The 10,948-nt window shown below is 34.4% G+C and overlaps 2 protein-coding genes across 2 annotated transcripts; both read left to right on the top strand.

Annotated features, from left to right (window-relative positions):
- Nucleotides 1-386: 386 nt before the first annotated feature.
- On the top strand, nucleotides 387-2,079 carry LOC112726320 (putative UDP-rhamnose:rhamnosyltransferase 1). Its single transcript, XM_025775654.3, has one exon. It carries the CDS (start codon nucleotides 455-457, stop codon nucleotides 1,832-1,834), a length of 1,380 nt encoding a protein of 459 aa, XP_025631439.1. The 5' UTR covers nucleotides 387-454; the 3' UTR covers nucleotides 1,835-2,079.
- Nucleotides 2,080-4,053: 1,974 nt separating this feature from the next.
- LOC112729068 (putative disease resistance RPP13-like protein 1) lies at nucleotides 4,054-9,454 on the top strand. Its single transcript, XM_025779442.2, has 3 exons — nucleotides 4,054-7,869; nucleotides 8,743-8,800; nucleotides 8,891-9,454. Exon 1 carries the CDS (start codon nucleotides 4,207-4,209, stop codon nucleotides 7,849-7,851), a length of 3,645 nt encoding a protein of 1,214 aa, XP_025635227.1. The 5' UTR covers nucleotides 4,054-4,206; the 3' UTR covers nucleotides 7,852-7,869; nucleotides 8,743-8,800; nucleotides 8,891-9,454.
- Nucleotides 9,455-10,948: the final 1,494 nt, after the last annotated feature.

Here is a 10,948-nt window from a genome sequence, read left to right as displayed (position 1 = left end):
CCCCCAATCACATGGAACTCTGTTGCATTCATCAAAAATATATATCCTGGGATTTGATGTGTTCCCAAAATCAGTGTGAGACAGCTAGAAGCTCAAAGTTACTGATGCTGTAACAATGCAAGGATAAAAACTAAAAAGACTAAACATTAAATAAAGATCATATTAAAATTCAATAATGAATAGTATTTCACAATATACAAAAATAGTAAAGAAGAGACAATATAGAACAAGTGGTTGTTATTGACAGTAAATTAGGTGCAAGTATTTAAACCTTTTACTAGCTAGAAGAGACAATATAGTACATTGAAATTGATTAGCAATTTCCTAAAATAATAAAGTTTGAACAGTCATACACAGAAAGAAGATAGCATATATCTTTTTTCTTTTGTATATTCATATATATCCATCAAAACTCATAGGATCCTTACACAAGAAAAAAAACAGAGGAGAAAAAATGTCTGAGAATGCAACTCATCATGTGGTGATGCTTCCATGGTCTGCATTTGGCCATTTGATTCCCTTTTTCCAACTCTCCATAGACATAGCCAAATTAGGCATTCATGTCTCCTTCATTTCAACACCAAAAAACATTCAAAGGCTTCCAAAACCACCTTCAGATTTATCTCATCTTTTACATTTGGTGGAAATTCCATTTCCATCATCATTAGACTCATCACATGTCTCTGGTGGTGAAGCCACTGTGGACATTCCATTTGACAAAATTCAGTACCTCAAGTTAGCATGGGATCAAATGCAAAACCCAGTGAAGGAATTTGTGTCTAAGTTGCAACCAGATTGGATCATTTGTGACTTTCATGCACACTGGACTGTAGAGATTGCTCAAGAGCTTCATGTGAAACTCATGTACTACTCTGTTTACTCTGCTTCCACTATTGTGTTCTTTGGACCACCCGGTCGAATGAGAGCACCAACATTGCCAGAAGTCCTAACATCACCAAGAGAATGGGTGAATTTTCCGTCTTCAGTGGCTTTTCAACGAAACGAGGCCATTGCGTTCTATCAAAGTGCATACATAGAAAACGTGACCGGGCTAAGAGACATTGATAGGATTGCCAGTGTAATAGACAGCGCAAATGCTCTATCATTTCGCAGCTGCTATGAGATGGAAGGTGAGTATTTGAATCTATATCAAGAACTTATTGAGAAGCCAGTGATTCCTGTAGGTTTGCTTCCTCCGGAGATGCCAGAGAGAAGAATTGTTGATGAGTCTTGGAGTAAGACTTTCGAGTGGCTTGATGCGCAAGCAACAAAGTCGGTAGTCTTTGTTGGGTTTGGTAGTGAGTGTAAGTTGAGCAAAGATCAAGTTTTTGAGATAGCTTATGGATTAGAGCTTTCTGAACTTCCATTTTTGTGGACATTGAGAAAACCAAGCTGGGCAATTCATGATCATGATTCTCTGCCTCTTGGATTTTGTGAAAGAACATCAAAGAGAGGAAAAGTTTGTTTTGGATGGGCACCACAAAAGGAAATTTTGGCACATAAATCTATTGGGGGGTCTTTGTTTCATTCTGGCTGGGGATCTATAATTGAGACTTTGATGTTTGGCCACACTCTTGTAGTGTTGCCATTTGTTGTTGATCAACCTCTTAATGCAAAGGCTTTGCTTGATAAGGGTCTTGCCATTGAAGTGAAGAGAAATAATGAAGATGGTTCATTTAGTAGAGATGACATAGCCAAATGCCTCAGAGAAGCTATGGTATTGGAGGAAGGAGAGATGCTTAGAATCAAGACAAGAGAAATTGCTAAAGTTGTAGGCGATTTGAAGCTTCACCATGATTACATGAAAGCATTTGTCAAGTTTCTTAGGACTTGATGAATCTGAGAATAGACCTTGTTATTAGTCCAAATGATTCTTATATTGAGTGATTAATGAATAAACTCTTAGGTTGTGTTTGATTAGTCATTAGTGTCTTAAGACAGATGCAGATATATTGAGACTATGGAGTCAGATAAGATAGTTACCGAACAAACTCTTAAATGTTATGGATGTATTTAAATGTAACTTAAGCAGTAGATCAGCTATGTAATAAATTACCTTCTGCTGTTGATTTTGTTGTATGGTTTGAGCAAAGCAAGTCTAGAATTATTTCCAACATGCAATAGATCAACTTGGAGGAAGTTTGGATGGTTAAAAACTTGATATTGAAAAATCGTTTTCTTAATATTGAAATGGTAATTAATGCATCAGAAAATATTTTTGATAGTTCACAAAAAAAATGTACTTGTAGAATGTAGAAAAGCTATCCATCTAGAACAAAATCTAATCTGAAAGTGAAACATCATCTTTCAGAAGTGCATGTGCATTAATTGGTAGAAAATTATGAACGGTAAGAGGAAGAAGTGGGAGCTATTGTTAGATGACATGCATGGATATCAAAATTTGTAAAGATAAAAAGAGAGGGTTTTTTGGTATTAATAACTTGAGTAGCTTTTATAAAACAATCTGGTGGTGATTAACTATCTCAAGTTGGATTGGATAAAAAAAAATACTAATAATGAAATTCATATTGCCGAAGTCAGTCACAATTATATGAAGCAAATTATTCAGATTCTTTCTGATAAATTCTAGATAGTAGGTTAGATCAGATACCGTGTCAAAATGTCGTTTGTTAATACCTTTTGCCGATGACCATATGAAACTTGTTTGACAAATTATGAGTGTATGGTAGATTTATCCATTGTTTACATTGTTTAAGCAGTTTTTCCAATGACATATACAATAAAAAGAACAAAAATGTGTAAAGAAATTTTTTGAATAAGTTATTTTTAATAAGAATAATTGAAATAGTATAAAGTGAGATTACTTGTTAATATTTTTCTTTGACCCAAGTTTGCTTTCATTGTCCCTTTAATTGGTCTATACAAATCATTTGCATATTCTATTTTCAAATTTTGTATAGTATAGACTTTTCCTTCTTGTAACAAATGTTTGAATTTGTTCATCATATTTTTTTCACAATTACTTTAATAAGTGTTTAATTTCCTGCAATGTTAGTAAATCATAGTTAATAATTAGTTACAAAAATTGATTACATTTATTTTTTTAAGTTATTAGAAAAAAAAACAATGAATAGCATATATTGAAAGAAGTATAGTTTTAAAGATATTAAAATACAATTATATATAAAGTATTATAAAATAATATAAAAAGTATAAAAAGCAAAAATAATTAAAGTATTTTTTTCGTAAATTTAATTTAAAAATACAATAAATATATTTGTTTTGTACCTTTTCATCTAATATAATCATTTCTAAGCAAATCAATTCTCTAGTAAAAAAGAAAAAATATTATTTATACATGTGAATACTGAATAGGTATTTCACATTCTTCTATCACATTTAAATTTAATAATCATTTCAATTATTTGCCTATTTAAATGTTTCAACTATTCAACTATTTATTAAAATAGTGTAAACTATATTTTGTGTCCCTTAAGTTTGACAAAAATTTTAAAAATATCCCTAAGTTTTATTTTGTTTTAATTTTGTCCTAGAAGTTTTCGAATTACATCAAATATACCCTTGACGGCTAATTTTTCAAATAATTTAAGATCAATTCAACAACAATTTCATAAGAACAACTCTCAACACAAGCAAATCAAGCATAATTTTCCTGCATTACTGTTAGATTCATCGTAAATTTTTTGAAAATTTAGTCGTCGAAGGTATATTTGATACAAATCGAAAATATTTGAGACAAAATTGAAACAAAATAAAATTTAGGGGTATTTTTGAAATTTTTGCCAAACTTTAACAACAAAAAATATACTTTACATTAGCTGGGTTGTGAAAAAAGTCTGAAACCTTCCTCAAGTTGCAAGTTTAATTTGTTGCATCTCTTGGAAATAAAAACACAGAAGAGTAACCTTGAAGGCATCTACCACTTGAAGTCAATGTCTATGCTATATTGCCAAATGCCAACATATTTTAATCTCATACTATCCATTATTGTTATTAATAATGATATGCATTGATATCATATGATAATGATCCTACATTAAACTATATAGTTAATTAATTTCCACAAAGACTAGTTTCGGTTGGTCACCCTTTTGCTATTTGAATATTGTGTTTCAACCTTCAAAGAAGAATATAGAAATGAAGTAAACATCTCTCTCTTCCTTACATTCTGAGAATCCAATCACTCACTGATTCATTTGCTGTTGTTGTGATCTGTATCATATCATGGCTGAAGCACTTGTTGTTGGAGCATTAGTTTCTGGCTCCATCAGCCTTGTTCTTAACAGGCTCATTTCACCTGAGTTTGTCAACTCAGTGGTGAGCAAGAAGCTGAACCGCAAGTTGGTTGAGAGGCTCAAGACTGCTCTCTTGGCTGCCAAAGCTCTGGCTGCTGACGCCGAGCAGAAGCAGTTTGGAAACGATCATGTGAGGAAATGGCTTGATAGTCTCAGGGATGCTCTCTACACTGCTGATGACTTGCTGGACCGTGTCTTCATCAAAGCTCAAATTCGCAAGAAGGTACGCATTCGCCTTCCTCTCCAGCTTAATTTATCTGTTAGGAAGATGGTGGCTAAGATAAACGAGGTGGTTAAAAGAATAGAAGATCTTCAGAAACTTAAAGATAGCCTTGGTCTGAAAGAGATTCCAACAGGTAGCTCCTCATGGAGAACTCCATCCACTTCTCTTGAAAGGGGAACTGTCTATGGCAGGGATGATGACAAACAGGCATTAATCAAGATGCTAAATGACAGCAATGATCATAACTTGTCCGTCATCTCTATTGTTGGTATGGGCGGGGTTGGTAAAACTACTTTAGCACAATGCCTGTACAACAATAAGGATTTGATGGACGGGGTTGATCTGAAAGCATGGATTTGTGTTTCAGAAAATTTTGATGTCGTTGAGACTACTAAGAATGTTATAAAGGGGATCTCTTCAGGTTTTTGTAGTCTTGACAACTTTGATCTACTTCAGCAAGATTTGAAGAAAAAACTGTCAGAAAAGAAGTTCTTCATTGTTTTGGATGATGTTTGGAGTGAAGATGCTGACAAGTGGAATAGTTTTATCACCCCTTTTCAACATGGGACAAAGGGAAGCACTATTCTCCTAACTACCCGCAAGGTAAATGTTGGTCGAATAGTCCAACACTATAACTCTTACACTCTCAAGGAACTGTCAGATGATTATTGTTGGTCTATTTTTGCTGACAATGCATCCTTTCCTGAGTCAAATGGGAGCTCGGAACTGGAAGAAATAGGTAGAAAGATTGTTGAGAGGTGTGATGGTTTGCCATTAGCTGCGGAAACACTTGGACGCTTGTTGCACTCAGAGCGTCGTGTTGAAGAATGGAATAGAATACTATCGAATGACATTTGGGAATTTCCTATGTCAAATAGTAAAATTGTTCCTGCATTGTTAATAAGTTACTATCATCTTCCTGCACATTTAAAACGCTGCTTTGTTTATTGTTCGTTGTATCCCAAAGATTATCAATTTGATAAAGATGAATTAATCTTGCTATGGATGGCTGAAGATCTTTTGCGACCTCCAAAGAAAGGAGAGACTTTAGAAGAAGTTGGTTGCGAGTGTTTTGATGACTTGTCTTCAAGACTATTTTTCAAGCAGGCTGAGTACTATGCTAGGAAGTATTTTGTGATGCATGATCTCATGCATGACCTGGCAACTTTTCTTGCTGGAGATCTTTATTGTAGATTCTCAAAAGAACTTGGTGAAAAGGAAGAGAGGAATATTCTAACTCGTCATTTGTCATACACTCATTCAATCCCTGAGAAAGCATGCTCCTCTAGTGAAATAGAATCTTTGAGGACATTATTGTATATCAATGATATACCTTATATCCGGGATGAACGCGCAACATTACCATGTGACATATTGTCAAAGAATAAATACTTGAGAGTTTTGTCCTTTGATAGACTCAATATATTTCCTGATTCAATAGGTAAATTGATCCAACTGCGCTATTTGGATCTCTCTAGAAGTGATGTTCAGATATTGCCCGAGTCATTGTGCAATTTGTGTAATTTACAAATATTAAAGCTATCAGATTGTTCAAAGCTGACTATGCTGCCCAATGGCATGTGTAATCTTGTGAATTTGCAGTGTCTTGATATAAGGGGTACTCCTCTGAAAGAAATGCCAAAAGGAATGGGCAAATTGAAACAGTTGCACATTTTAAGCAAGTTTGTGGTGGGAAAGCAAGAAGACAATGGAATTCAAGAGTTAGGAGGACTTTTAAATCTTCATGGATCACTTGAGATTGAGAAATTGGAGAATGTGGTTGATGCCAATGAGGCAAGGAGTGCAAGAATAATAGATAAGAAGCACATTGACAAGTTATTGTTGAAATGGTCTCTGTCTTCAGGCGATGATATAGTTTCAAACACACATACTGATGAACAAGATATACTTTGGGGCTTGCAACCACACACTGGCTTGAAACAGTTGACTGTTGATGGATACAAAGGTAAAATATTTCCAGATTGGATTGGGCATTCCTTGTACCAAAACATGACAAGTGTATCTCTCAAGTCTTGCAAGAATTGCTACATGCTGCCTTCACTTGGACAGCTGCCATCTCTTAAGTCCCTCCGCATCGAAAGCTTTGATCAGCTGAATAGCATTGGCAAGGAGTTTTACAAGAATGAAGGCCATCAACATTCTTCGCCTATTGCACCGTTTTCCTCACTGGAGGAATTGATATTTTATAGTATGCCAAGTTGGGAGGAGTGGCACTTACCTGACTCAGAAGCCTTTCCTCGGCTTAAGAGCCTTGAAATAAGAGATTGTCCAATGTTAAAGGGAGATATGCTTAATCAGGTATTAATGAGAATTGTTTTTTCCTCATCGGATGTTTCCAAAGTGCGCCAACTGGAAATACAAGAAGATGGTGAAAGATGGTATAAAAAGATGAGCCTTGATGAGGATAGTTTATCAATTAGGGGATTTGAATGTGTGGTTGAGTGTGCATTTAAGGCAAGGATCATCCACCATCTAACTTCCCTCCAAGAAATACAAATCTCAGGGTGTTCATCTGTTGTATCCTTGGGGGGCAATTCTTTACCCAAATCTTTGCAAAAGCTCAAAATCTTTAATTGCCGCCAAATTGAATTACTCCAGCAACAACACAAGTATGATTTGGTACATCTACAAATATATGAAAGCTGTGCTTCACTGACTTCATTATCCTTGGATGCCTTTCCCAATCTCGAGAATCTGGAGATAGAATGGTGTTCAAATCTGGAATCAGTTTCAATGTCAGAGCCACCACACACTGCTCTCCAACGTCTCACCATCAGTCAATGCTCCAAATTTGTGTCATTGCCATCTGACATGAATAGTCTTCTCCCAAATTTACACTCTCTGGACATACAAGGTTGCCCAAACATTTGTAGGTGGCCAGAGGGTGGTTTGCCGGCTAACCTGAAAGATCTTAGTGTAGGAGATTGCGAGGAACAAGTGAGGGGTCTATCATGGTTGGGCAACTTGGACAACCTCACTCATCTCACCATCTCAGATCATCACAGTGTGAGCAGAATAAAGTCATACCCAGAGGTGGGTTGGCTGCCTCCCCTTCCCTCCCTTACCACTCTACATATCCAAGCGTTTGATAATCTGGAGACATTGGAGTGCAATGAGCTTCTCCACCTCACCTCCCTTCAACAATTGCATATTTCATGGTGTAAGAAGCTGGAGAATATTGCAGGAGAAAAGCTGCCTGCCTCTCTCTTACTACTTCAAATTGATGCCTGTCATTTGCTGCGCAAACGCTGCAAGAACAAGCATCAACAAATTTGGTCCAAAATTTCCCACATTCCCATCATTCAAGTAGATGGCAAGCAAATTTTCTGAGTAGAGGTTTCTGAGCAGGTAATTCTCTAACCTTCATGTTTTGTCATGCTACCACAATTAAATTCACACATGCATAAATTTCCTTTTCCTTCAAGTCAATTTTTTTTTCCTCTTTCTTTAAACAACATTAACCACTTGAACTCATATGCCAACTGCAAAATTTGCATTCTTTTCTTTCATTATCGGAAAGCTCTCAGTTTGCAGTTGTAGTTAAAGAAATATCCTTTCTTACTCTCACAAACAGTCTTTGCTATATGTAATACTTGTTAACTCATATGTTTCAAAAGAAAATCACATTTAAAGACGATGATAACAATTACCATGAAACAAAAATTGAAACACAGGGAATATCCTTTTTCCATGTATCCAACATTTGAGATTTTTTTTAGATGTATTAAACAAATGGATGAATTAAATGTACTTTTTTTAATGTTTTTAACTTTTTACTTTCGTAGACGCAGACGTGTTAAAGCTGCCAAGTTTACTTGTGATTTGGATGAATTAACTCTCTGGTCATCATTTCTGTCTTGTATTGTATACTTTTATTACATTCTTCTGCAACCAGCTTGTACTGACGTACAAGATCATACTTCTACTAAATGCATAATTTAAATTTTACAATTTTGTGATCATGCTATTATTGAGTTGTTGTGTTAAAAGACTCTGTAAAAGGAATCCGCATCATATGTTTTCAAACCATAGGCTCAAATTTACTACACTTCAATTCTTTTCTATTGATTGATACATGCAATTAAGTGGCATTCAACAGGAAATAAATGATTTATTTGATTATTTATTTACTAATAATACATCATTTTAATTTGAATGTTCCTTTTGAATTTTTGGTAACACCTAGATTTTAGATGAGCATATCTCTCTTATCATCTTCAGGTAGAAGAACTTGGGTTTTGTGATCAACAACTAGCTTGCAAGTAAACTTTCTGTGAAGGTAAACTATAAACTACATGCTACCACATGGGTATTTATATTTTACAATGCTTTATGTCATAGCATTTCTTATGGATTCCAACTGAAACAGATTTTCCTGGGATATGAGGAGATTACTACTATGATCTAGGATCAGCTTTTAAAGTTGTGTTGCAAAACCATTAAAATGTGTATGGGGTGGCCTCATCAACATTTCAAGATAGAAGATTGTTCAGATCTCCTATTCTTCATTCTTGGATCATTCTCTTTTTCTCCCTCACAAAGCTTACATTGAAGATCTTTATTTTTATCTTAGGTTAGCTAAAATGTCTTCTAGTCTTCCAGTATTTTGATTTCTTTGTATAAATCTTTCTGTAACAACAAAAGGCTATCATGAGTTGGTGAAGAATTAAGAAAAAGCCATGAATTGAAAAGGCAAGATAGATTAGATGAAAAAACCATCAAGATGTGTTTGTATTTGATTCTGATTTTGAAAAGATAGATTAGAATTCATTTCATTCTTGGTGTGGGAACTCAGGTCTGAGTTCACTTGTTCCTGATATTGGTATTGGTGTTTGTAATTTGGTTTGGTTACAGTTTCCACTATAGTTTTGGAAGAGACTGGATATAGGTTTCATTGTATTTATAGATTGAATCAGGATACATGGTTATGTCATTCTCTTTTCTCTTCCTGCTATTTTTTGCTAAATTAGATAGATTAGACAAAACAAGAAAAATCTCCTACATAACAGTTTATGTTTGTCAGTCATTAGTCAAATTTCGAAAATACCTTGATTCAACACCTTTTTTTCTCAAGGCTAGCCAAACCATCAGAAATGTTATCATATTTGTGTATTTGTATTTCAAAAGATACCTTGAGGATTAAGCAGCAGTTGTCCTGAGAGCATTGCATTTCTGTTCTGAAATGTCTATATTGAAAATCTTTTCTTTCTGAGTTGTAGTATTATGGCAATTAGATTATGCTTGTGATCACTTTATTTTTCTATCTAACTGCATTTAACTTCCTCTTTGCAATTTCACCTTTTGGAAATGATATCAGTTTCAGAAAAGGAAAGGGAAGCTTGAAAGCGAAACATATATATAGTGAATGTATTGAAGTTGTAGCTTCATTTTCTGAGAGAAAGAGTGCATCCTGTTGATATTGGTGGTGGTGGTGTTTGAGTGAAATTGTGTTCTGACTTCTGAGAACTTAGATTAAACTTCGTATCTTGGAGGCTTCATCATCCATTTGTAAGAAATTGTGAAAAGTCTCACCTTTTTGTTATTTTTTCATTTGATTATTTACAAAGAAAGTTAAGATCATTATTAGCCAGTTTGATAAAAGTAAAATTTCATCACATACTTTCTCAGTGAAAATTCTTAAAGACTATATATATATAAAGAACTTATATTCCTCTGCGATTAAACATTAGTTTCACTGTGATGCATTATTCTTTCATTACTTTTCTTTCCTCCTATTTCCTTTTTTTTTTTTTAAACACTTGCAACATAAAATTAGATAAGGGACTTCATCATGAAAATTAGATAAGGATTTCTTTTGTCCAAAAAACTCATTTTCAATTTTTTTTTTATTTTATCATCCAAAAAGAGATCCTTCTTTATAAAAGTTCAATATTCATCTTCATAATAGAAATGTCCTTGTATACTCTTTATAATCACATAATTTCCCAAAACAAAAACGGGGAAAAGATAACTCTAACCAAGCTTGGTTGGCTCTGGTTATTTCTCCTAAGCAAATTCTCTCTGTTGTTTTGCATATAGACTACTAATAAGTTGTTGAAAAGAGAATCTTGTCAACAAAACAGTAAAATATACACGAGACTCAGAAGAGAGTTGTATACTTGTTAGAGATACACAATAATGAAATAATCATCACGATTCATTAGCCCCTAAACAACAAACGAAACAGACACAACAAAGAAACAAACCAGAACATAAAGGTTATCAATCCATGTCATCTCTGGCATTGTCATCAACAACCAAAAGGATCAATACCACTCCACTCCTTGTAGCTCAAAAAGGTCTTTCTTTGATTGATCTCAACACCTACTTCTTTATTGTTGAAAATTCTGTCCTTGCGTTCCAACCGAATGTTCCAAATCACTACTTCTTTATCTATCATAATATATTCAACAACTTAAGATTTACA

The sequence above is a fragment of the Arachis hypogaea genome, chromosome 12 (genome assembly GCF_003086295.3).
Source record: "Arachis hypogaea cultivar Tifrunner chromosome 12, arahy.Tifrunner.gnm2.J5K5, whole genome shotgun sequence".
Taxonomy (NCBI): domain Eukaryota; kingdom Viridiplantae; phylum Streptophyta; class Magnoliopsida; order Fabales; family Fabaceae; genus Arachis; species Arachis hypogaea.
The sequence above is the reverse complement of the archived record's forward strand: the minus strand, read 5'-3'. Positions and strand labels throughout refer to the sequence as shown.